Raw genomic sequence first — 27,130 nt, forward strand, 5'->3', positions numbered from 1 at the left:
CAAATTGATTGGCAGTTGCCATGGCAACCCGAGAACGGCTCCCTGCGTCACGAGGTCATCCGGGAACTTGGCCGTGTGATGGACAGTCGTCATGGAAACGCTCTCGCTCGGCTTCCATTTTGTTCCTGGCTCTTTTTCCCTTCCAGCAGACGACTGACGGCGCTCGACTGCGACTGAGAACCCGATCGCCGATCCGCGCGTCGCGTCGATGCTGAGCCGCTCCGCGGGGCGAGATTAGCGCGAGTGTCGTGCGCGGGTTTGCAGCGCGCGCGCGCCATTTTGTATAGCGGGGGCGCGCGCGCAGGATGAGTGACTGACGGACGCACGCGGGACTGCTGCGCTGCGGAGCGCGCGACGCTCACCGAGAGAGACGCGCTGATCTGTTCTCCGCGAGGCTTCTTCGCATCGGACCTGCTCTGGAGAGGGATTCCCGAGGAAGGCGGCCGGCTGGGAATTATCGCGGATCCTCCGGAGGATTCTCGTCAGAAAGAGGCGCGCCGCACGGTGAGTGATGACGGCTAGCGCCGCGGCTAACGCTTAGCTGCCCTCAGCGATCCCGCCGCCGCCGCCGCGCACCGGAGCCTCGGATCCGCTCGCTCCGTGCGAAAAGAGGCGCGATCCGACGCGTTCTGCGCTTTTCCGTTGGCGCGGCGCGATAACGGGGCCGTTTTCTCGCTCAGGCCGTTTACAGGCCCGCGCTGCTAACGTCTGTGCAGCTAGCGGCTCGGTAACGACAGCTGAACGCGAGCGATTCGCCGATGATCCGTTCGTTTCGCGCCCAGCATCACGAGCTTCGGTCTCCGCGCGGCTCCGGTGCCGTTAGCTGGCTAGGCTAGCGGTGTTTTGACAGCTTTGATTCTCGTCATGCGCGCGAAACTGATTTAACGTTACAGTCGAGTCGGTGGGAAAGTTGCGGGATGATGATGATGATGATGATGATGTGGGGTTCTTCGTCTGTATTGTGATCTCGCGCGTGTTAGTGTGCTGTAAACACCCGCTGTGCTAAACTGAGGACTGATTTCACCGCAGATCTTCACCAATGCTGCAAGTTACAGATCAACTCAACATCTCAGAAAACCCCGAGACCCTGCTGAGACATCAGCGCTGTTCTCACCTGGAAACCACTCGCGAGTCGCTTCAGGTACATTCATGTGTCACTCTCTCACACACACTCTCTCTCTCTCACACACACTCTCACTCTCTCACTCACTCACACACACACACTCACTCACACACACTCTCACTCTCTCACTCACACTCACTCACTCACTCACTCACACACACACTCTCTCTCTCTCACACACACTCTCTCTCTCTCACACACACTCTCTCTCTGTCTCTCTCACACACACACACACACATGTTGGTTTTTGTGGTTTATGGGGACTCTCCATAGGCGTAATGGTTTTTATACTGAACAAACTGTGTGTGCTATTGCCCTACACCAACCCTACACCTAAACTTAGCCCTCACAGGAGACTTTGTGCATTTTTAGATTTTCAAAAAAACACCATTTAGTATGTTTTTTAAGCCTTTTGAATTACGGGGACATAGGCAGTGTCCTCATAAACCACCTTCATATTGTAATACCTCTGTCATACCCATGTCATTATACACATCCTCATAAACCACATAAACATACTCACACTCACACACACTCTCACGCACACACACGCACACACACACACAGGTACAGTATGCGGTCGCTCACAGGTCTGTGCTGTTCTTGCAGTGGGCTGTGGTTTGCAGATGGACTCTACTGTCACAATGATATGAGATTTGTCAGAAGACGATGCATACAGGTGAGTGTGATCATAACCCTGTGTTTTGCTCACGTGTGTGTGTGTTAAGTGTGTACAGTATGAAACAGGGAAATGGTTCTCCTCTGTCCAGATGAAACCAGCAGTTTAATTCTACGCTGCAGCAGAGTGTGTGTTTATTCAGAGTTCTGCTCCTCTTTAGGCTGCCTATCAGGCCACGGCAGCGTTTACAGAGGATCCGAGCGCTCTATTTAGGGCAGACGTGTGCCGGTCATCTATAAATGTTTAAAAATACAGGCCGGGGTCCCGTGGCAGCGTCCGTCTCTGGGGCCGGGGCCCCTCTCTCACACAAACTGATTCCGGGTTCCTCACCCGAGAGCTTTTCTGTCAGCAAATACTGTGTTAAACTGTGCTGGGAAATGTGTCAAAGTGCAATTCAATTGCATGCCTCTTACCCGTTTTCCTATTGGTCGGAGCCTCGGAGCTTTGCCCTAGCAACAAAAGTGGGTTATTTGCATACCCTTTCCTGATTGGCTGCCGCTTTAGCTGGCCGGCCAATGGCGCGGCATCTTCCTGGTGGTAGGCTATGGTAATGAGGCACTGTTGCTGGGCTTGAGAGCGCTGGTTACCAGTGTGAATGTGCTGCATTGTGTTTGCTGCTGAGAGATGCTGATAAATGACGACTTAATGATCTGCAGAATTCCCGCTCGCTGCAGACCGTCACATTTCCAAACATCACATCCATCACAAACGCTCACATGTAGTCTTTATTGTGCTGTTATTTGTTCGACCGGCACTCTGCTAAAATCCTCAGCTGTCGTCTAGACGTCTGTAGTGTATCATTCGCTCACGCTACAGGTCTGTCATTGCCATCGTCTGATTTAAAAACTGAAGACCTTGTTTGTGCGGTCGCTGTTTCTGCGTTTACAATGTGATTGAGTTCTGTGTGTGTGTGTGTGTGTGTGTGTGTGTGTGATGCTGATGCTGAGTCATAAACACACACACACTCACTCGATCAGCTCTGATTAGACCTGCATGTGTGTGTGTGTGTTTGAATGTTCAATCCATCGCTCTGAAGGACTGTAACACGTGTCCGGTGTCGTCTTGTGACAAAAGCATGATCTGCCATTTCGGTCCGAGCTTTTTTGGATCTTCTGTAACCCGATCAGAGCTTCTGACTTGCGTTTCACTGGAGCACTCACTGCTTTAAAACAATGATGAGAAAAGTGACTGTCGTTCATGAGTAAAAGCAGTAAACGTTCCTAGATTGGAGGAGGTTGTCACCTGTCTGTCTCTGTGTGTGTGTGTGTTACAGGAGGAGAGACCTCAGCATGCAAACCCTCCTCTGTTCGGCTGGCCCCCTCGTTTTCTGTCCATTCGGCTTGTGTGTAGATGGATGCGCAGACGCCCCATTCTCACCCGCCGTTCAGTGATGGTCACCCGCAGAGCGCTGCTGACCAATCAGTCGCTGCGCTGCCATACAACTCGCAGGCCCCGCAGGTACACACTCGCGTGCGGCTATAGCAAACGTCTGTACGAGCTCACACTGAACGCTGTCATGTTACAGGTAACTGCTGATATGGTGATGCTTCAGAGACGGATGCCTCAGTGTTTCCGGGATCCAGCGACTGCGCCCTTAAGAAAACTCTCCATCGAACTGATCAAAACATACAAACACATCAATGAGGTGCGTCACTCGCGAGACTGTGTGCAGCTGTTAGTGAGCGCATGCTGATTTAAAGAAACATGTTTTATTGACTTTGTTGCTTGAATAAATGCATCACTTGCAGCAGTGGCCCTATGAAATCCATTTTGTTTTTGCCCCAAATTTGGTTTTTATTTATTTTTTATTCTTTTTTTATTCAGTTTTAATGACATTTGCTTTTCCAGAACAAAGGTCCAAAAGGAAAGCGATATTACGGTATACTAGTTACAAATAAATTCCTCTAATGTTCAAAATAAAGTGTTTCCAAACAGATCACAGTGATAACATCAGCAGGGTGTGAAGAAGAAAATAAAATAAATAAATATATATATATATATATATATATATATATATATATATATATATATATATATATATATATATATATATATATATATATACACATAAAAAAGTAAATTAAATACAAAAATACTTCGATCACCACATAATATATAGGTAAATCAATTTAAGAGTTACAGAGGTATAATGCAGCATAAAAAACAATGTAAATAAGTTATCTCATTCCTAAGTAATCTAACACAGGCTTCCATATTTTCCAAAATATATCTAGCTTATCATTACCGATAAATCGTAATTTCTCTAAGAATAATGTCTGCTAGCTCACTCAGCAACACATCAAATGTTGGGACAATGTCAAGTTTCCACCTCTGAAGAATCAATCTCTTTGCAAGTACCATAAATAAAGAAATACCCTGTCTTTCATATGAACTAAAAGAAGGTACCGAAATCACCCCAAAAATGGCAATCATTGGATCTGGAACAATATCTTTTTTATACACTTTTGAAAGCAGGTCAAAGATATCTGTCCAGTACTTATGAAGGTTACAACATGTCCAAAATGAATTCAGAAGTGTACCCTCTGCAACCTTGCATTTATTGCATATCGGTGACACTTCAGGGAAAATATTGTGCAATTTAGTTTTACACACATATACTCTATGTAGAGATTGGTTTTTATTTCCTTAAAACATTATTAGTTTTAGTTTTGATTTTTCTAATCAAAACTCAAGTCTAATCCACTGAATTTATAAAAAAAAAAAAAAAAGCTTAATTTATTAAATTGCTTCAATAATAGGGCCCTATGAAATGCTTTTCCCCCCAGAAATTCTGTGTTGTGTATTTGAACTTTTCTGGCAATCAGATGAAGGCATGAAACTAACATTTTTATGAATCTTTTAATCAAATGAAATAAAAAATTCCTTTCATTATTTTGGCAAAACATAGTGCTTCATGAGACGTATACTGTTAAAATGAATAAAAATGTGATTATTCTTCAAAGTTTTACGAATTGTTTATTGTTATCAGTGTTGTTATTACACTGAGAAGTACACTCTGCTGTACAATAGTAATATATGTCCCTGCAGCACAAAAGCAGTCATGAGTAACACAGGTATATCTGCAGCAATAGCCAACAATACATTGTATGGATCAAAATTATACATTTCTCTTTTATGACAAAAATCATTAGGATATTAAGATCATGTTCCATGAAGATATTTAGTCAATTTCCTACCGTAAATATATCAAAACTTCATTTTTGATTAGTAATATGCATTGCTAAGAACTTCATTTGAACAACTTTAAAGGAGATTTTCTCAATATTTAGATTTTTTTGCTCCCTCAGATTCCAGATTTTCAAATAGTTGTATCTCAGCCAAAACAGGGGAAGTCGTGGCCTAATGGTTAGGGAGTCGGACTCGTAATCGAAAGGTTGTGGGTTCGAGTCTCGGTCCGGCAGGGATTGTAGGTGGGGGGAGTGAATGTCCAGCGCTCTCTCCACCCTCAATACCACGACTGAGGTGCCCTTGAGCAAGACACCGAACCCCCAACTGCTCCCCGGGCGCTGCAGCATAAATGCCCACTGCTCCGGGTGTGTGTTCACGGTGTGTGTGTGTGTGTGTGTGTACATTTGTTCACTACTCACTGCTGTGTGTGTGCACTTGGATGGGTTAAACGCAGAGCACCAATTTCGAGTATGGGTCACCATACTTGACAATACGTCACGACTTTACTTTACTTTACAAATATTGTCCTATCATAACAAACCATACACCAATGGAAAGATGATTTATCCAGCTTTCAGATTATGTATAAATATCAATTTAGCAAAATTTACCCATATGACTGGTTTTGTTGTCCATGGTCACATATATGTCTGTCTCAATTTCTTCCATTTAAACGAGACTTTTATTTTGACAGGTTGCCATGAAGACCTTTAATTTCTGTGTGTGTGATATGATGATAATGTGCGTGGTGGAGGTCATAGGGCCCTGCATCCGCAGCTCTTTCGGGTCGCTCCTCTCAGGCTTTGCCCTTTGTTCGCAGGTTTACTATGCAAAAAAGAAGCGGCGTCACCAACAGGGTCAGGGCGAGGACTCCAGCAACAAGAAGGAGAGGAAGATTTACAACGACGGTTACGATGATGACAACTTTGACTACATCATTAAAAATGGCGAGAAATGGATGGACAGATATGAGATCGATTCTTTAATAGGCAAAGGCTCGTTCGGTCAGGTCAGTGTCTCTCTGATGCACTAGTTAAGAATCGGCCGGTGTTTTTTGTTTGTTCTGACGCGTGTGTTTGTCTCCCTCTGCTGGCAGGTGGTGAAGGCATATGACCGAGTGGAGCAGGAGTGGGTCGCCATCAAGATCATCAAGAATAAAAAGGCCTTTCTGAATCAGGCTCAGATTGAAGTCCGACTGCTGGAGCTCATGAACAAACACGACACCGAGATGAAGTACTACATCGGTAATGTGTGACCCATATTCACAGCTCCTGTAGTCGTAGAAAAGATCAGGACGTTTCCGAAGCGATGGAAATAAGTTAAATTCTTAGAAAGCTCCCATAGGGAGCCAGATTTCTTCTGCTCTCGAATATTTCACAATGTTTTGCCTTAGTGTTGGCTTTGTATGCAATACGAGCGAACATGAGCACATATTCTCTGAAATGTCTTTGTGATGTTGTTGTATGTGTATGAATCAGCGTTTGGAGAGGAACGAATCGCTCTATTTAGGGCAGATGGTGTGCTGGTCAACTATAAATGTTTAAAAATATAGGCCAGGGTTCCTTGTTAGCGTGTGACTCCAGGGTCATGATCATGGGTTCCCTCTCTCACACAAACTGGCTCCTGTCTGTCTGTGGACAGGTGCTTAACAAGTACAATATCATCATCAAGTCTTTCTGTGCCTGATACTGTTCCTCACAGACCAACCATAGAATGTTTTTACACAAAACCATTGAAGAGTTTCTCTTTCAATGAGATTAGGGCTGTGCGATGAATCAAAATCGAGTCGCAATCGCGTTTTGCTAAGCGCGAAGCCTGCGATGTGGACGCGATATGACTCTGATCCAGATCACATGTATGACTGCCAGCCTTGAGTGACGGTCTTCCTAACAACAGAGTGAGCGCACCTCCGTTCTCCCCGATCAGCAGTGCTCTAGCCGACTGCGTAAACACCCACCGTTTAAAAAGGGTCAGGTCGATAGTTAGGCAAATTAAAACTAAAGACAAACGTATGTAACTTCAGCTTCGAAATGACAAACAACGAACAAAAAAGGTAATTTGCAAGAGCTGTGTCACAACGCATATCAAGAGCTCCCTTATCGGTTCTGCTTTCAGTACTGGAGAATAAAAGATACATTTTAGATGTTTTTATTAGTAGGCTACATGATCGTTCTCTTACACATTTTATCTCCCCGACAGATTAATTTGAAGTAAGTTTATACTGCATGTTTGATAATTCAGAAGACCGCACACACAGCCGTGTCTCTGAATGCTTCTCATACTCTGAGCGTCTCGCGCCCGGTTCTGCTCCGCAAGTCTCTCACGAGCAGAGGTGGGTAGTAACGAGTTACATTTACTTGAGTACATTTACTTGAGTACATTTTTTGGGTAACTAATACTTTTAGAGTATATTTTAAAATGGGTACTTTTACTCTTACTCAAGTATATTTTTAGAGAAAAAACGGTACTTTTACTTCGTTACTGTGGGCGACTCTCCTCTCGTTACTGTATCTTAATGCAATACAAGTTAAAAATGCTTCGGTTTATTCCAAACGCACCGTCTACTTTTCTCTGGGCAATGAACGATGCCCATTCGCGAATGATTCATTCTTTTGAGTCGATTCTGTTTAAAGGCTTTATCAAACCAGTGAATCGGTTCGTGAATCAGTTTGAATGATTCGTTCAGTTCCCTGCCGCACGCGCTGAGTCTCTGAAGCGGTTCTCTCTCAGATAACAGAGAGTTTAAGAACATCAAGAGCGCTGAAGACGTGGCTTTGGATCTACAGTCAGTTGAAAGCAAATCTGCAAAGGCTTGTTTGCTAGAGCTATATGAAGATCTTTATTAGATGAACACCGCGTGTGCTGTCTACTGTTCCACAGGTATAGGCCACGATACCACTATGACATCACCAGTTTGTTGTACATGTACCTTACATTAAATAAAATATATAATTTATATATTAAATAAGCTGTCACAGAGTATGAAATGAACACCCGCAGAACCCGCGTTAGCTCTGCGCAGCGGCCTGTTCCAGACACAATTAATATTCATATTTTTACAATATTTACGCTTGCAAAAATATAGGCTACATTTGTTTACATTTTGCAGAACAGAAGATCCGTCAATATGCATTTGTTTCGTTATGTTCAGAGGAGAGGTTTCGTTTTCAGAGGTTTCAGTGTCAGAGGTTATAGGATAATACATAATTAATTTACTTTAAAATATAATTTAATTCAGTGATGCAAATCAGAATTTTCATCAGCTGTTACTCCAGTTTTCGGAGTCATATGATCCTTCAGAAATCATTATAATATAGTGATTTATTACCAGTGTTGGAAACAGTTTTGCTGCTTAATATTTTTTGGAACCTGTGACATTTTGTTCAGTATTCTTTGATGAATAGAAAGATAAAAATATCAGCACTGATAATAAATCAACATGATTTCTGAAGGATTATGTGACTCTGAAGACTGCAAGGCTGATCAAAATTCTGATTTGCATCACTGAATTAAATTACATTAATATATATATATATATATATATATACAATTGTTTTTATTTTATTTTTTTGAACGGCAGTGTGTGTGTGTGTACATACACATTACATAATTGTAATCTATATATCTAAATAAAAGTCTATATTCAGTACCTATATGATCCATAGTAACTAACTACTTGAGTAGTTTTTTTATCTGATACTTTTTTACTCTTACTCAAGTAACTATTCAGATGATTACTTTTACTTGAGTAAATATTTCTAGAAGTACTTTTACTTTTATTTGAGTACAGTTTTTGGGTACTCTACCCACCTCTGCTCACGAGCGCATCTGGCAATATGGACGAGGCCTGACGCACGCAACCTGTGTCCACTCGCGCCTGGCTCCGCGTTTGAAACGAATGTAAATTAAGTCTAACTGCTTGCCAATTTCCCTTGGATGAAATTAGACATTCAGAACACTTCCCACTTGTTCTTAAAATCCCAAATACTTAAAAATGAATAAATCAGCCCGTGTAACATGTAATACTTTAATAATTCACTAAAGAAATACAGTTCTTTATTTATAAAAAATAAACAAATCTTTCCTGTGAAATTCAGTAATTCTCTAAAAGTAGAAATACCATTATAATCTTCCCTGCAGAAAAAACAAAACGCACAAAAAAACAGTAGACCCCCTCCCAAAACACAATAGAAACTGTAATGGATTTAAGGGTAATAATGGGAACTGTATTGGTTTTAATGGTGTCTGCTGGTATTTGATGCATTCTATTGGTGGGATGTAATCTAGCAGATGGCAACCAATAGAACAACAGTAATTCCTATTGGAATAATGGCCAAAACAAAAAAGGAATTTTGTAATGGTTTTTATGGAAACTGTAAGAATTTCTGTGATGGTTTCAATAGTTTTTTTTTGTTGTTTTTTCAGCAGGGTAACGATACTCATACTGTGCTGCACAGTATTGACAATATTGAGCTGAAGCTTGACTTTGCAAATTTAAAATCGAAATCAAATCGCAATCACAATATTTGTCAAAAAATCGCAATTAGATATTTTCCCAAAATCGCACAGCCCTAAATGAGATATCTCTTATAAATCCATGCGAATTTCAGTTCTGGAAATGTTGAAAGTTGAGGTGCCAATTATTTATGGTCTAAAATAATTTGAACCACAGACTATGTGCAGGACTTTGACTGTGGATCAGTCACTAACGAACCTGTTCGTCACCCAAAAATGCATTGGTCATTTTTTCATTGTAATACTTGCCAAAACGTTTCTTCTGTCTATTTGACCAAACCGACCAGGTAAAACCTGGGTTAGGGTTTTGTTAGGGCTGGGTTAGTCATGCAAGCAAAGTACAATTAATAACATTTGATCAGAATTATTGTAGTCACATAATGGTCATTTATTTCTACATCATGAGTTGTTTTAGGACTGTGTCGCTGTTTCTGTGTTTTGAAGGGATGAGACTGTGTTCTGGACGGGACCGATTCAGGAGTTTTATTGTGTTTTACTGTTATTTGTAGCCTGAGGTGTTGATTATTTATGAGAAAGCAGAGACCGGTGTTGTATCTGGTATCAGGTGTTTTATAAGTTCCAGTGGCTGATATGTTCGTTATGTGTACATTGAATCAATCAGCAGATGCTTTCATTCAAAGGAACCTAACAATGAGGAAAAGCAGTGCCAGTTAGCAGAGATATTGATTTTTTTTGTCATCTTTTATATATATGGCTGTAGATTAGGGCTGCGTGATAAATCGCATGCGATATCCAGTACGCATCTGGTCAGAAGAGCCGGTTCTGTGATCAGTAGTAAATCTCCATCACGTGTGTTTTCAGATAGAGCTGTTTACTACACAGAGCCGTAGTTCACTGACAAACTGCACAAAACCACTCAGACGATATCATCAAGCTTGCGCAGCTTTTCAGTGAACTACGGCTCTGTGTAGTAAACACAGCTCTATCTGAAATCATGATGAAGATTTACTTCAGATCACAGAACCGTCTTTACTGACGAGATGCTCATGACTATCGCATTCGATTAATCGTGCAGCCCTATCTTAGTGTGCTGTCTAGCCTTGGAGACGTTCATTTCTCTGTCATCAGTCAAGCATTACACTCATTAACGTCATTCTGTCTTTCTTTATCCTCCAGTTCATCTGAAACGCCACTTCATGTTCCGGAACCACTTGTGTCTGGTCTTTGAGATGTTGTCCTATAACCTGTATGACCTGCTGAGGAACACGAATTTCCGCGGCGTGTCTCTGAACCTGACACGCAAGTTTGCTCAGCAGCTGTGCACCGCGCTGCTCTTCCTGGCCACGCCTGAGCTGAGCATCATCCACTGTGACCTCAAACCCGAGAACATCCTGCTCTGCAACCCCAAGAGATCCGCCATCAAGATCGTGGATTTCGGGAGCTCCTGTCAGCTGGGACAGCGGGTGAGACAGAGCGATCCGCCGTTTGTTCTGTTATTCTGTCATTTCCCTGTTGATTTGAGTCCGTTTGTGTTTGACTTGGGGATGTCAACGACTAATCCACGATCGATTAATTGTTGTTAAGAGGTGCAATCAAAGCTATCAATGGTCAATTTTGCAGTTTAATTTTGGGGTGCGTTACAAACACCTGGCCACAAAATCTTTCATTTCCCCCCGCATGTTAACCGCAGTAAGAGATGCGAAAACAGTGATTAAAAGTGAACGACAATCAAATAAACCTGCGAAATTAGACGGTGAGAAGGCGAGGATTTGGGAAAAGAAACAACAAATATTATTAAATTCCTGGAAACTCATGACCAACCGGCAGAACAGAACGCCGCGTATGGCTTTAAATGTACAGGTAGGCTATCGAACAGCATGACTGCAAACTCAGTCACGATGTAACATTTGCATGCTAACCTATTATTTCTCTTATAAACAAAGCTTTGTACCTCACTTTTGTCATACTTGCATTGAAGCCTGGTACACACCAAGCCGACGGTCGGGCTAGATTGTTTGGTGTGTTCCACTCGTCGGCGGTAGTTTGCTGATTCAGCATGTTGAATCGGCATCGGGCCGTCGCAGACCGTTGGTGAGAGAGAGAACTCTGATTGGTTGTTCAGTTTAGCAAACGATTTCGTGCAGGAGAATTAAAGTGAAAGTGATAAACGGGCAAGTAAATGAAGGCGGCATAGACAAAAGGCTGTTTTTTGATGTGACATGATCTTGCCCAAGCATTCCAATATGCAAATGTTTTCATAACATGAGCTGCTCAAAATAATGAAAGTTGTCAATGTTACTGATGTTCAAAGCGGTAAGCAAGCGCTGCTTCGTTTACATTTCATATATCTGCGTTTAACTTGTATGTCTTTGTTTCAGTTTCTGCGTTTGAATAACGAATATTTACTATTGATATCTGCTGAAATAGACCGCTAACTGCTCTCACACTGGCGCAGAACGCACGTGTTCAGTTTGCAGTCGGCTGAAGTCTGTGTGGTATGTTCACGTAGAGCTTTTTTGTCCGAAGCGAAGCGACAACGCCGTCGCCTTTCGTCGCCGCTAGTTCTTTGAAGTCAGCTTGGTGTGTACCGGGCTTAAAATGTTTCATGTGAGCAGCAGTGTTTTCCGTAGCACCACCGATAGAAGCGGTTCTCTGACCGCACGGCGCAGCACCATGAGCTGCAGTTACGTGTGGGATCATTTTATTTTAAATACCAATAATGTCAATTGCAAACATTGTGATTGTGTTATAAAATACAACAACGAGTGCCATGAAACCATTTAAAGAGGCGCGTTCAGCGGTCTCCATGCCGGGATCGGAAACAGCCAACAAAGTCAAATGATCCGTACTACGGCACGCTCTCTTCATTTTATCAAATGATCATAATCACATCTATTCATTTTACAGTCCTGCTACTAGCCTTTTATTTAGACTAAAACCCTTTAATTTGGGTGAGGAAGCTGGCGATGTGAGTGGCATTTGCACATCCTGTCAGCCGGTGAATATATGCCACTGTAATAGATGCATTTCGCAGTAGACGCAAGGTTCACGATTCATTGATTGTTAATTTAAATGACGGTCACCATGGAAATGATAGAAAATTGACATCCCTAGCTTGACTGAACCTCAAACCAAGGGGTGGGCGAAATCTTATTGTTTGTGATATACCGGGAAGAATTCTCCCCACGATAAGAATTAGGCTACGTTCACACTGTCAGTTTTTGGGATCGACAGCTGTATTTACTAGCAGGTGTGAGTCTCAATGTCCCGTTCACACCGCAGCTTACAGTTGCGTTTGGAATACTGTCTGTATGAACGTGCAATGGGAGTCAAGCCCGTTTTCTTACCAGTAACCATAACGACAGTGACCAAAGTCAAATCAAAGATGGCGACGTGCATAATACTGAAAGTTTTATCACTTCTGACATGACGAGTCCAATCGAGCCGCGAATTCTTTTGTCAAATCTTCATTAAAGTCCGTGTAAAGTCAATAAATGCGTGTTCTGAGTTTGTCACACCACAGAAAAATGTGTTATTAATCTCCCAGCCAAATTTGAATGCTAAAAAAACAAGTAAATAAAAAAAATCTGCTCTCAAACACTGGGGGCGTGTCCACTGGCGGCGCTGAAACCACGCCCACTCACAGGAAAGCTGCCGTCTCTCTCAACTGTCTTCCTCTAGCAGCTTATTTCATAAGGAGACCAAACTGTTTTGTAAATGATCTCAACCAGGTATTATGCATTTACCTGACGAAGGCATAGCTAGCTAACAAACTGTAGGCTGTAGTAACTAGCGGTAATAATAGTAACTCGCGGTTGAGCCGTGAACTACTGATGCTAATGCTCTCTAGTTATTAGGTGTGTTCAACTCGAAGCAGCGCTGCAGAACGATCAGTGTATGACACGAGCGATTCGAAAGCATCACGAGCGCCTGCTCTCTGTAGCACTCGCTGTACTTTGATGTCGGTCTGCAGCGCTGCTTCAAGTCGAACACACGTGTTGGGAAAGGGGCCGTGCTCGGTGGCTCGATTGCGTCATCGAGTCATGATTTAGCCCCGCCCCAAAAATCCTGATCACGAAAATGGTGAAAAACTGTGTAACAGTCTAACTCCACAATTAAGCACTACATAGTTCAGTCTTTGTAACGTGTTTCAGCAATGCATTTCTAACCTTTATAATGTGTTTACAAACAATTCTCAGAATTGACTTTACACAGGTTGTCACGCCCGTAAATAACCGTACTGTGTGTGACCGTAACCGCATTAAGGCCTCTCATACAGGACAACCGTATTCTGCTGCTGTGTGAATGTGGCCCTAGTCTTCCCGCGATATAACGATAAAGCCTAGTTCTGTGTGTGACCGTGTGGAGCGACATCACGGAAGGCGGACGTGAAATTGAGGAGTTTATCGCTAAACGAGGAGCTCCTTCTACGATCTGGGACTGGTTTGGTCAGGGCTGTACAGTCTTAAATGTACTACAGTAGAACAGTTTTGCATGTGTATGAGCCGGTTTAAAAACCTGTTGTCCAACAAAGATATCATTTATTGACATACTTTTTCTCCAAATTAATTTCATAACACAAGTCAAGTGTTTGAAATAACTTTTTGTGATCAGACGTGGTTTCATATCACAGAATGAGGCAGAAATCATGCTATTTTATAGTATTATATACAGTGATAAAGGCTATGTCGATTAGTGTTGCATTATAAATATACTTAGTCTTAATAAAAATGCACAAGATAGCTTGAAGAACACAGATAAGCCATATATTGTCGCCATCGTATGTGTATTGTCTTCAAGTTTCCTCCGTTAGGATTTTTCTATCTGTGTTTTATTCAGCGATACCTGGATACCTTTGTCAATATTAGGGATTTCCTGGAGCATGTCAGTGTAGTTTAGAGCCCTGCATTTCAGCCTGGGCCCCGACGTTTTCACTTCATTTTTGTTCAACTATTGGATATAGTGCCTAACAGCACCCATATATCTAGTTTTAACGTTTAAACATTGTTATATGCTTGAACTGTTTTATATCTATAGATTTTATTTTAGGCAAGTCGTGATGATTTGAGAATGCTAAATTGATCAAACACTGGCTTATCAACTCACATGTCTGCCGCTGGCCGCTACTTTAAAAAACAAACTTGGGAGAAAAAAAAAAACAGATGTATTTGAGGCCCTTTCAGGGCTCTAGTGTAGTTTCTGCGCAAGAGCGCCCTCCGGCTTCCAGTATGAATTAAAGTCATTACGTTACGTGTGTACTCAGTAATGCTCACAGCACCTTATTTTGGGTAAAAAATAGGAAAGATAATACTTTTCTCTAAAGAAACAGGATTCCCTGTATTATTGTCATTGATAGCGTTATCGCAATAAATACCAGAAATTATCGTGATACATTTTTAAGCCCATATCACCCATCCCTACTCAAGCCTCAATCACTAACACGGCTGCGTGTGTACTCAGATATACCAGTACATCCAGAGCCGGTTCTACCGCTCGCCCGAGGTGCTGCTGGGAATGCCGTACGATCTGGCCATCGACATGTGGTCTCTAGGCTGCATCCTGGTGGAGATGCACACCGGAGAGCCTCTGTTCAGCGGCGCTAACGAGGTGAGTCCTGATCTGAACCCAGCCTTCGCCCTCTGCTCATGCTTAGTCACAGATGTATATTTGTAAAAGTTGTTGTCAGATTAAATCAATTCAGCGGAAACAAAACATTACGGCAGTGATACTGAAGGATGTTGCTGCCTTAGAAATGAAACTGGTCTGATAAACACAGAAACGTCTTACTGTTCCAGGTTGTCTATTAATTTAAAATCCGCATCATGTTCACAGAGTATATGCTATGTCAAAATGTCCATCTTCACAAGTATCCTTGTTAAACACTTGTTTCTCTTAAATGAATGTGAACAGTTGGATTCATGCATTCAGTCTTAAAGTGACAGCAGCCTAATAATCTGTCAATTAATGTTAACCAAACAACAGAAGACAGAGAAAAATGTATATTATAAGCGCTGTTTATTTCATTTGAATCCTTGTTCAGCTATATTTGTGATATTGCTTGTATTTTGTTAATTTTTTCATATTTTATTTTATTATTCACTTAATAACGTTTGAACTTTATATCAGTAAAGCCTAGCAGTGTTTGCTGTGGTACCGAAATTGAGAATCTATTTATCGATTTTCACTAGTATCTCAAATTTTGGTGTTATATCAACCTTATTTATTGGAATACAAAAACAATGAAAACAACTTTTTTTGCGTAATTTTCAAATTTTGTCAGGGCAAGTTAAAATCTGAACCACTGCTCTGACCCGGCCAGCATGAACACATCTTTATGTTGCTGTGGTCATCTTCTTACTGTTTGTGATGGATGTTTTGTTGTCAGATCGACCAGATGAATAAAATCGTGGAGGTGTTGGGCGTCCCTCCCAATCATATTCTGGAGCAGGCGCCTAAAGCCAGGAAGTTCTTTGAGAAGATGTCTGACAGCACGTGGTGTGTGAAGAAGACCAAAGATGGCAAAAGGGTGCGATTCTTTCTTTGCGTTGATCTGCCGGCTGTCTCTGTTTGATGCGGTGATGCTGACTCTTCTGTCTCCCGTGCGCAGTATAAACCTGCAGGCTCCCGGAAGCTGCACAGTATTCTGGGCGTGGAGGCGGGCGGCCCCGGCGGGCGGAGAGCTGGCGAGTCGGGCCACGCCGTCGCCGACTACCTGAAGTTCAAAGACCTGATCCTGCGGATGCTGGACTACGACCCCAAGACCCGCATCCAGCCGTATTACGCGCTGCAGCACAGCTTCTTCAAGAAGACCGCAGACGAAGGCACCAACACCAGCAGCAGCGTGTCCACGAGTCCGGCGCTGGAGCAGTCGCAGTCGTCCGGAACCACGTCCAGCACCTCCTCCAGCTCAGGTCAGAGAGATCGTGAGCTCTGCCATAGGCCCAAAACAATATAATTATCACAATACATGTCAAATCTTTATTTATTCAAGCTTAAAGCCAGATTTTTATCTTGAGAGAAAAATGTATTTCTTAGTTTCTGCATGTTCTAATGAGTGCTATTGTTTCAAATCAAGAAACAGGTTTGTGTTTCGTAATAATATTACTTTTTTGTCTTTTAGAAATGCACATTTGATAGTAGCAGCTTGAGTTAGGATTAGGGCTGAACGATTTTGGAAAATCTAATTGCGATTTTTAATTTTTTTTTTTACCAATATTGTGATTGCGATTTAATATGTGATTATTTTTTGAAAGCTCTTTATGTTCTGTATTATTCAACAACGACAAGCAATAAATCATTGTAGTATGACCAAAACAATAGTTAGATAGATTAAACATAAATGTTCTTTTCTGTAGGCCAGGCCTATATGTTAGGTGAATGAATCGTGAATTTATGAATTGATATGAATGACATTTTTATTTAACAACTACAATCACAGTAGTATATTGACTGATTTGTTGAACTTGTAAGCATATAATAATTATGACAACAAAAAGCACTGGCAAATAAGCCTGGTGTAAACATTAATATGAAAGTCATTAACAAATCGCACAAGCTAAACTGGTGATTGCAGAAATATAAAAACATAAACATATGTAAACATGTGGATTGCACTTTTTATTTAGGTTTGCAGTTGAATTAACATATAAATATGTATGTGTTTGTGGAAGTATCACACTCAAGGACATATTTTTCTATATTATTATAATACTATTATATATATTATTAGCCTGGTTATATGTACGTCTTCAGTCGGGTCTTAATGGCAGGGATGTTGTCTGCACTGATGTACTGTGTTTTGAACCTAGGGTCCATGAATGATGCAACATCCAATAGCTCCTGGGTGAAGGGGTCACTATATTTGTAATTGAGGTATGCCAGGACCTTGGTTTTAATCGACCTAGTTAGGTCAGTGTCCTCAGCATCTTCAGCCAGGACTGATGTGGCCAGAAGGTGGAGAACTGGCTTGAGGTAGGAGATGCTCACATACTCCTCTCCAGAGAGAGCATCTGTGAATTCCAGGAGAGGATGCAGTGCCTTGTGAATAGACTCCAACACTTCAATATCTTGCCAGGTTGGAATGAGGGAGCATGCATATCGGTCACCTGACAATACATGGGATATGGCTTTAGCCTGCTCTAGCACTCTGGCAATCATCTTTTCTTTGGACCCCCATCTTGTTGGGCACTCAGTTATGAGGGTGCCCCACCAGCTTCTTGCACAGCCCTATAGCTCTTGACACTCTCATCTTTGATTTGCATTTTCTGGCAAAAATAAATAATTAACAATAGTGTTATTTATACAATTTAAGTCTATCACCATATCACACACACACACTAACATTCTCTCTCTCACTCTGAAATCAGTCACACTCCTCACTCACTCTTTCTTTCTCTCTCTCGCTCTCTCTCTCTCTCTCTCTCTCTCTCTCTCACACACACACACACACAAGATACAAACTTACAAAGGGCAAGATGTAATCTGTGCCCAAAACACTGGAGCCTGGTCCATTCATTAAGCTGTGCTGCCTTCACCATATTTGATGCATTGTCCGTCGTAATGCAGACAAGGTTCTCTTCGTGGAGATCCCAGCTGGCAAGCCCCTCTCTCAGGCCGGCTGCAATATTTTCCTGTGTGGTCGTCTGGGAAGTAGGCAGTTTGAAGGCAGCGAGCTTTGAGCTGGAGGTCTTCAATAATGAAATGCACCGTAAGACTCTGATAGGGCTCTGCTGTACGGCTTGACCACATGTCCGTTGTAGCAGCGAAAAACTGCTTGCAATTTTTGTGTAGCTCCGGTTTAGCGACCTGGCTAAAAAATGTGCGGGACGGCATGCTATACCGCTTATCCAGTGTATTTATTAAAGCAGTGGACCCAGGCATGGTCACTGTACTGAGGGGCATCATATCTTTCACGATGCACTCTGTTACTTTTTGAGTAATTTCCATGTGCCGTTTTGAAGTACGTTCATATGGAGTTACGCTTTCAAACATTTCATTAAGTGATCCCTGTCGGGTGGTATTTGGCTTACTTGACACACTGGTGCTCGGCTTTTTAGCCATGCAACTATTGTACATTGCTTTCTGGTGTTTTTTTAAGTGCTGAATCAGGTTAGTAGTGTTGCCCCGTGAGGTAGCAACCTTACCCCAAGGCAGGTTTTACACAATACCTGACGCTGCGCAACATCATCTTTTTTTATAGCCGAAATAGTCCCACACAACTGATGTACTGCTCCTCTTTGACACTAAAGTTTCCGCAGTGTCAGGTTCTGTCGAGCCTGAGGCCATTGCTCAACAGATTAAGGTGCAGTCTAGCGTGCCTGCTATACTCTCGCATGTCACGTGACAGTCTAATTGCAGCCTCTGCGGTTGAAAAATCTATTTTTTTCATATCGCGATATTATCGCAAATGCAATTAAGTGAAGTGAAGTGACATACGGCCAAGTATGGTGACCCATACTCGGAATTCGTGCTCTGCATTTAACCCATCACACACCGTGAACACACACACACAGCAGTGAACACACACACACCGTGAACACACACCCGGAGCAGTGGACAGCATTTATGCTGCGGCGCCCGGGGAGCAGTTGGGGGTTCGGTGTCTTGCTCAAGGGCACCTCAGTCGTGGTATTGAGGGTGGAGAGAGCGCTGGACATTCACTCCCCCCACCTACAATCCCTGCCGGCCCGAGACTCGAACCCACAACCTTTGGATTACAAGTCCGACTCTCTAACCATTAGGCCACGTCTTCCCCCGTGTTAATTAATCGTTCAGCCCTAGCTAGGATGCAAATGTAAATTTTTGTTCATTATCAAAATCAGTAAAAATTGTAGCAGATCGACACAGATACTCACAGTTCTGCCACAATACCACAGTGCAGTTAGTGTTACTACAGTACATCCATGGGAAATTATGGTGATTTGTAGATTGAAAAACAGTGTTTCTCCTGTTTGGCAGCGCTTTTATCTGGCTTTTAAATCACTGAGTAATTTGTGTTGTTCGCTTCACACTGGATCTCACAGCGCTGTTTAGCACTCGTGTGACCGAGACTTGTAAGCTCAAACTTTGATCCGAGCAGATAAACGCTCCGTGTAGCGTTGCTTTGTTCTGCTTTTGGTGCATAAACACTATCAATCTATTCATATTGTTTTAAAATTATATGGCGATAATAATCGGCCAGCCCTATTCTGCCATCACTGACTCGAAGCGCTGTGTGTCTGCAGGAGGATCGTCTGGAACGAGCACCAGCGGCCGTGCCCGCTCTGACCCGACCCATCAGCACCGGCACAGCGGAGGACGTTTCAGTGCGGCGGTGGGCATGGACTGTCACAACCTCTGCCCACAGGTGCCAACCTCACCCACACAGACACCAACCCGCCACATCCGTATCACACACACAACTGAGCCAGAGTCAGTGAGGGTGTAGGATTATGTCAGGAAGTAAAGCTGAAGTATCAGGATTTGGTGAGACTATGGCACCTTGGTCACACTCGAAAAATGTGTACATTTTATAGTTAAATCTGGTCGATTCTGATAGCAAACCCATTTTTAGTCACCAAATTGAACTGAATAAAAAGTATCATGGAACTTTAAGATAGACACAAAAATATATATTTTAAAGGGGTCATCGGATGCCCATTTTCCACAAGTTGATATGATTCATTAGGGTCTTAATGCAAAGTCTTATTACATACTTTGATTAAAACTCTGCCTCTCTTCCGTGGGGTGACGAGCCATTCTCTGAGACTGTAAACTTTAGCCGCATTCGCCACGGAACTTGTTAACGAGCACGTTATTAGGAAAGGCGATTTGCAAATATTCATTAAAAAAAACTTATACTTGGTTCTTCTGTAGGTGAAGCTGAATCACGAATAGAGATCGACCGATATATCGATTTACCGATATTTTTCCCGATATTTAAGCATTTTTCCATAATCGAATATCGGTTTTGTAATATCGGATTCCCCGATAAACACCGCCATCTTGTGGACGTTTTCAGAATTGCGCGCAGGATCACAATTGCAGCGCATCTGAGGGGAGACGAGACAGCAACGGCGTGCAGGTACTTGATTTGCTGTAGTTAGTAAACTATTTAATATTACAGGCATTAATGCACAAATTAGATGTATTACATAAATGCCTGATATATAGTTTAAATGCAACTTGGCTCTAAGAAATATGATAAATAAGATACTCTGTCAAGCCCTGTCCCTATAAAGATAGGCTATAACTTTGCCTGAAATAACACAGCCATGAATTAGCACATGGTGGAAATAAAAGCGCTGAATTTAATTTTCTCTGTGGTCTATTAGTCTCGTGAAGTCGGAGTCACATAGATAATCCGTCGAGTCCTCTCCCAATAAAGACGTAACTTTGCATGAATTAAATAATACAGCCATGAATGATTGCATGTTGGAAAGAAAAGCATTGAATGTAATTCTCTCTCTGTGGTCTATATGCTCATCATTAGTCTCGTGAAGCCGCTTCATATTGCAGTTCACTCAGCGGTTGATGCTCAAGAAATGCTCAGCTCGGACACCGCATGTAACTTTTAACAAGATTCACTTTTTTGAAGCACCCTAAATTGTATTAACACTTACTATATAACCATTATTTCGTTTATAAACATCTAAATTAATACAACTCTATGGAAATTAATTATTTATTATCTCCGCGATCGATGGCAGTTTGAGTAGCCTATAGTTCTGTGTAAATGCAGATAAACCGCTCTGTCAGCAGCATAATTTAGAGCATGCCAGCTGAGAAATGCAATAAAATACAATGCTTGTTATATTCCAATATTCCAGAGAATATTATTCCGTGAATTAACATTATCCAGTGAATTATTCTTCACTCTTTATCCTATTAAACAGCTTATAAACCTACTAAAACTGTAGTTAAAAATGAAGTTGATATGACTCCTTTCCTTTATTTTCTTCATTTGAAAACATTAGACTTTCTATGTTCATTTTGCTTACTGCTAATATTAGTGTTGCTGCTAAAGCTTTTTATAAATAAAATGTTTTTTATTGTTGTAATACGAAGATTAAATTGAACTTGACAGGGCTCTAGACTGCGACCAAAATGGTAATTGTTTACGAGTTAAAATTTGACGTGGCATTTGTACGAGTGCCAGGTCTGCTCTGCTCCAAAGCGTCTGCTTCATACAGCGCGCGCTGCCAGCCGCAGCACATTATAGCAGGAGTCAGATCTCACTGATCACGTGAAGAGAGGTGCTTTCAGCGCGAGCACTTCAGTAGAGCCTGCTTTATACTCGCCGCGTCAGCACGAGCGTGAAGGTGCGCGTCGCAGATGGAGCGCAACGGATGGATTTGTTTTCAAACTAAAGTAAAAGACCGCTTCTTAAACCAGAGAAGGTGAACGTGGTGGTATTCTTGTAGAAAAAACTCCTGTCAGCTACAGCCAGTTTAGTTTTACTTTTCTTTTTGTTTTCGTTTTGAGAAGCTTGTTATCTTTGCTGTTTACCTCAGGTTATGCTATGGAGGCTTTCCTTAATTTAAAAAAAATATATATTAATATTTATTTGCTTCCTCAGAGTTTGCTAAACAATCTGTAATATACTCGGTATATAGTACAGCATGTGGTGTGTCCTGTGCCATGCCTCGTCTTATTCGTTTTTGTTGATAAATGTTATGTAAGAGTGTCATTGTCAACGTACTGTTTTATTGTTGTTGCGCTTTTTAATTAAGAATAACAATGAATCCATCTTTTGTTTTAGTCTTAAAAAGTGAAAGGTGTATAGATATAAGCAAAACAGACAATGATCTTTTCTTGTAAAATGTGACACCAAGATCGCAAATTTGAAAGTAAAAAGCGCACGAAAAAAGGAATTCCTGTTCACAAAATATAAATCACAAATAATACAGATGAAAAAGAACGAGTTGAATGTTGAAAACTGTCGTTACCATATAACTATAAACTATGATAAAAGTTCATCAGCATGCATCGATTAATCAAATGTTGTAGCAAAAACAAATTGCAACCAAATTATGTGCTCGTGCGCAAAAGTGAGATCAGTGGGAAGAATGAGTCTAGAGCCCTGCATGAAAGACTGCTAATTCTCAAAACATTTTTTGTTAAGATGACTGAAAGGAGGAAAAACCAAAGTGAAGTACTTACATCACGCAGTCATTTATTTACTTTATAACAGTAAATAAATATCGGTTCTGCATATCGGTTATCGGGCACATAGACATGCAAATAACTGGTATCGGTATCGGTTATAAAAAATCAATATCGGTCGATCACTAATCACGCGAACATAGATGCATTTAGGTAGATCGGGAGCGCATTCCCTTCACAAACAAAAGTAATCCACTGCGTCTTAGATGTCGGTATATGACGACTGCTATGTTCATTATTACATCTAACAACAGAACACCTCAGTCACTTAGGAGACAATCTTGTCTATATCTGCTCCAGCGTCAAAACAATGACGAACTGATGACAGATCACTCAGGGCGGGTCTATGCTCAAACACTAGTGTCAATCAACAATCGTGGGCGGGGCCTGGGTCTGTGTGACATCACATAGCAAAGAATCAGACATCGGCTTGATTTCAGAAAGGTTATCATCTATCAGGATTTAAAAAAAAAACAAAAAAACACTGGGTGGATTTTTATCATTATAGGGTGGTTGTGTACACACACTACACATTTATGTTCAAACAACATTGAAAAGTGAATTTTAAAAAGTGAATAAATAAATAGATAAAGATGTCATTGTCGGCCACTTCAGAGTTCCTGCTCCTGGTGTGAATGAAACCAGAAAAACAGTCATTTAGTACAGTTTAGTGCCATTTAGTTTGAGCTGGGAGCTTGATCTGTGTGTGTGCTCTTCCTCAGGCGAGACAGGCCTTTTTGCCGGCGCTGGGTTGGGTGGGAGGAGACAGACTCCAGCAGGCGGCCGGAGAGACGCACCCCGTCCAGGAGACCACCTTCCACGTGCCGCCGCACCAGCCCAAGGCTCTGCACCCCCATCACCACCATCAGCACCACCCGCCGCAGGGCCCTGCCCGGCCCCGGCCCCGCCTCTACTCGCCCTCCCACAGCGCCTCCACGCAGGACTCCATGGAGGTGACCCACGGCCACCTGTCTATGACCTCACTGTCTTCCTACGCCTCGTCCACGTCCTCGTCCTCCACCGGGAACCATCACTACACCTACCAGAGCCGCCTGGGCTTCGGCCACAACGGCAGTATGACTTTGGGACTGGGTGCCTTCTCCAACCCGCGGCAGGAGACGGGCGTGCCGGAACACCCCTCGAACTCTGGGCCGGGCCACTACATGGCCGAAGCTCACCTGGGCCTGGAGCGTGAGGAGTCGCCCATGACAGGCGTGTGCGTGCAGCAGAGCTCGGTGGCCAGCTCCTGACCGGATTAACGCTGGCTTGACACCAGGCTGTCCTCCTCTGACCTTTGCTTCTGTTCTCCGATTCTCAGATGGTTCAGACGCGGGTCTTGATTCGAGCGGAGCTTTCCCAGAGTGCGACGAGACCGCCGCGGGCAGCGCTTCTTTAATATGGCCTTATCGTTACGGACTGAGCGAAGATGAGCCGGACGTTTCCGAAGCTTTCGTGTAATTTTGATGTGCGAACACCCATCATTCATGACACGCCAGAACAGAACAGTGACCCGAGGCCTTTCTTCTCTAGAGATCCGCAGGACTGAGCCGTGTCCCTTCCCGCTCTTCTGTTGTGCTCGGCATGTGTGTTTTACTTTGGCCCTTTCGCTTCTTTGATTTGGTTTCATGATTATGCTGTGAATTTTACACCACTTTTGTTTTCTCCCTTTTGATAATTTATTGTACCAAAGGCGTTTTTTTTATAGAACATAGATGTCTGTAACCAATAATGTAGCAGTTCTGCACTTTGAAGCAAAGGTGTGTGTCATGTCAGTAAACGACTGTCAGAACTGGAAGTGACGATGTGGCGGAGAGCTCAATCCTGGACGCCATCGCTTGCGAAATTCTGTCGCTCTGTTTTTCTTTCTCTCTTCATTTGCTCTTAGCAGACGGCTGCGTGGGTGGTTTTCAGTTGATTTCGCTCTCACGGGACGGTGGACGCGGACGCCCGAGCTGCTCGGCTGGTCCCAGAGCAGCTGGACAGTCGGAGATCCTCTCGGCCGGACGCCGCTCTCTCTCGCTACTAAAGCAATCCGCGTCTCTTTCCGTCCGTCCGTCTGTGCGCGGTGATGATGGTAGGAGCGGACGCACGGTTCTTTAGGGTTCCTGTGGTCACGGCATACGGAGGCTTCAGGTGTTTACTTTGTGACCCCATTTTAATAGCTGAAATAGAATTTATGTACATATTTATATTTTTTTAATAAAGGAAGTTTAGAACTCACTACTTTTTTCCTAATGGTATTTTGAGTACATTTACGTCAACTTGGTAACATGCAGTGGAAGTTCTCTATGGTAGTCAATGGGTATCAGTGCTTCCAGGCCAAAGTAGTTGACGACGATGACGACGCTAGTACAAATGCAAAACTCTAGGGTTGCAACGGGACGGAGAGTAGATATTCATACTTTAATCTTCTAGACAGGGTATCGTGTGTGGATCCAATCAGAAAGACGGCATCGGGCGGCGTTTCACATGTTCGTATACTCCAGCGCTGACGTAGTATACATAGTACAGGAACTAATTTTCCGTTTAGTTGTTCTTACGGCACAGGCTTCAGTAAATGGGTCCATTTGAAAGCAGAAGTCGGCTGTGGCAGCGGTGTGTGTGTGAGACAAACATCAGCAGCGCTCACTAACTCCTGCTAGCGTTTCAGGTCACACATTATGATTTGAAATCTCTCTCTCCCTGGTCCGACTTTCCCCTCGGCTTCCCGTCCGGTTCGCATTCTCACTGCTCGTTTGGTTCCAGGACATGTGATGATGATGATGATGATGATGTAAACAGAACGACAGACGGATATTTCGGATCTTTATCCACAGGTTGTAAGATCAGGACTTTCTGTGTAAATTAAAGTGTCACTGAGGGGCAGTAATGGACAAACCCTTTGTACTATATTCAAGCGGTCTTATGTATGATTATAAAAAAACAAAGTTGCTTAACTTGTACCTGGTCTTCTCTCATTTCTTCATGTTGACTTCTTCGGTGTCCGAGTCGAGGGTTTTCCTGCTACGTCCCCTCGAGTGTGTTCTTCAGCCTGGAGGTTTGTGGCCTCCACTAAAGCACAGATCACATGCGTGAGAGTGAAGGATCATGGGAAATGAATGAACATGCATGAAATCACTGACTGAATGGATGCTGTTTGTTAGTCATGCTTTGCATCAGAACACTGCTAATAAAGCCACAATGGAGATTAGTCATAGTAAATAAAACATTTAGGACCATAACACCGTAGTCTTTGACAGGGATGAGGTCACTCTAATCATCAGAAATGGCCAATATTTGATATGCTTGGTACTGCTCTGGTTTAGTGCCAGCTCTCAATGACCAATCGAATCAAACACTGGCTTCTTTCCTAGGTCTTTGCTTTCTTTAATAAAAATACTATTACAGCCCAAAGCTCAAGACATGGTTAGGGAAGTCATTTGTGAATAAATGAAGGTAGTTACTAGTTTCACCAACCTTGGCCACTTCAGTGAATGTTTGCCATTATACTGAAAGCCCTACAGAGACCCTGAACAATACTCTGGCCTTTATAAATTACGTGTGGGACAAATGTTGGATGACAACTGAAGCTACAAAACAGGAATACACTGGAAACAAACACATCTCTGAGTTTCATTTGTTTATGCGTTTGGTTCCCTGGGATTCGAACCCACGACCTTGATGTTGCTGGCGCCATGATCAACCGAGTGAGCTGCTGCTCTGATCTTTCTCTATAAACACAATAAAAATATAATTTCCCCTTTTTTACTTGCAACCTAATAAAGCTGTTCACTTCGCAGTAGGAATAATACGATTTTATTTTATATGATAGTATTTTCTATTTTTCACACTGCTTCTTAAAATTAATAAACTCAAAAATCAAACTGATTTTGTGGAAGAAAATGTTATTTTGGAAATCTGTGTTTTTGTCCATACGAAGTCAGTGGGGTTAGACGAAACGGTTTAAACCTTTTTCAGAAGATCTTTATCAAAGTAAATGTGAAAAATGCAGATTCTAAAGAAGTAAACAGAAATCTGTAAATAACTTTAAACCAGTAAATGAATAAAAGTATTGCTTACATTTGGGATGATATTAATCATTAAAGCAAGTAAATGGTGTTTTCTGTATGCTATTTATAATCTCAAATTAAACTGTAACAGCTTTTCTGTTTTTGCCATATTTCAGTGCTCAGCCCATGTCTTCCTCCAGGTCCGCTTCCGACAGCAGATTCCAGCTGGACAGTAATCGGAGGCGCCTGCGATTGGTCCGTTAAGGTCAGCGCTGAGGAAAGTGATCAATTATTGAAACTTTTTTTAAAAACAGGTCTTACAACAGACCGACAAAAATTTACCTCACTAAGAAATAAAGTAATACAAAGGCTAAGACAAGCTAAAGCCAAATTTTTCATTGATACTATTGAAGAGGCAAGAGGAAATGGGAAGATATGGCAAACCATCAACAAGCTGATTGGCAGAAAACAGAATTATAACAAATATTTAGAGTTGAAAATTAATAATAAATTAGTTACAAATCCGATCAT

The 27,130-nt window shown here is 42.3% G+C and overlaps 1 protein-coding gene across 1 annotated transcript; it reads left to right on the forward strand.

Moving 5' to 3' along the window:
* The first annotated feature begins 1,733 nt into the window (after positions 1–1,733).
* On the forward strand, positions 1,734–26,463 carry LOC306864293 (dual specificity tyrosine-phosphorylation-regulated kinase 1A-like). The gene is made up of 11 exons (XM_079408227.1): positions 1,734–1,802; positions 3,076–3,260; positions 3,328–3,447; positions 5,812–6,000; positions 6,088–6,235; positions 10,644–10,930; positions 14,928–15,074; positions 15,853–15,993; positions 16,075–16,378; positions 19,691–19,812; positions 23,333–26,463. Exons 2-11 carry the CDS (start codon positions 3,153–3,155, stop codon positions 23,858–23,860), a joined length of 2,094 nt encoding a protein of 697 aa, XP_079264353.1. The 5' UTR covers positions 1,734–1,802; positions 3,076–3,152; the 3' UTR covers positions 23,861–26,463.
* The last annotated feature ends 667 nt before the right edge of the window (positions 26,464–27,130 follow it).

This window comes from Barbus barbus (genome assembly GCF_936440315.1).
Source record: "Barbus barbus genome assembly, chromosome: 45".
Lineage (NCBI taxonomy): Eukaryota > Metazoa > Chordata > Actinopteri > Cypriniformes > Cyprinidae > Barbus > Barbus barbus.

Excerpts from the sequence above, each read along its gene's own strand:
- LOC306864293 (XM_079408227.1), top strand. The coding sequence starts at position 3,153 with ATGGATGCGCAGACGCCCCATTCTCACCCGCCGTTCAGTGATGGTCAC. Across the intron at positions 15,075-15,852 it reads TGTTCAGCGGCGCTAACGAG|ATCGACCAGATGAATAAAAT; the intron begins GTGAGTCCTGAT and ends TTTTGTTGTCAG. Across the intron at positions 16,379-19,690 it reads CAGCACCTCCTCCAGCTCAG|GAGGATCGTCTGGAACGAGC; the intron begins GTCAGAGAGATC and ends GTGTGTCTGCAG.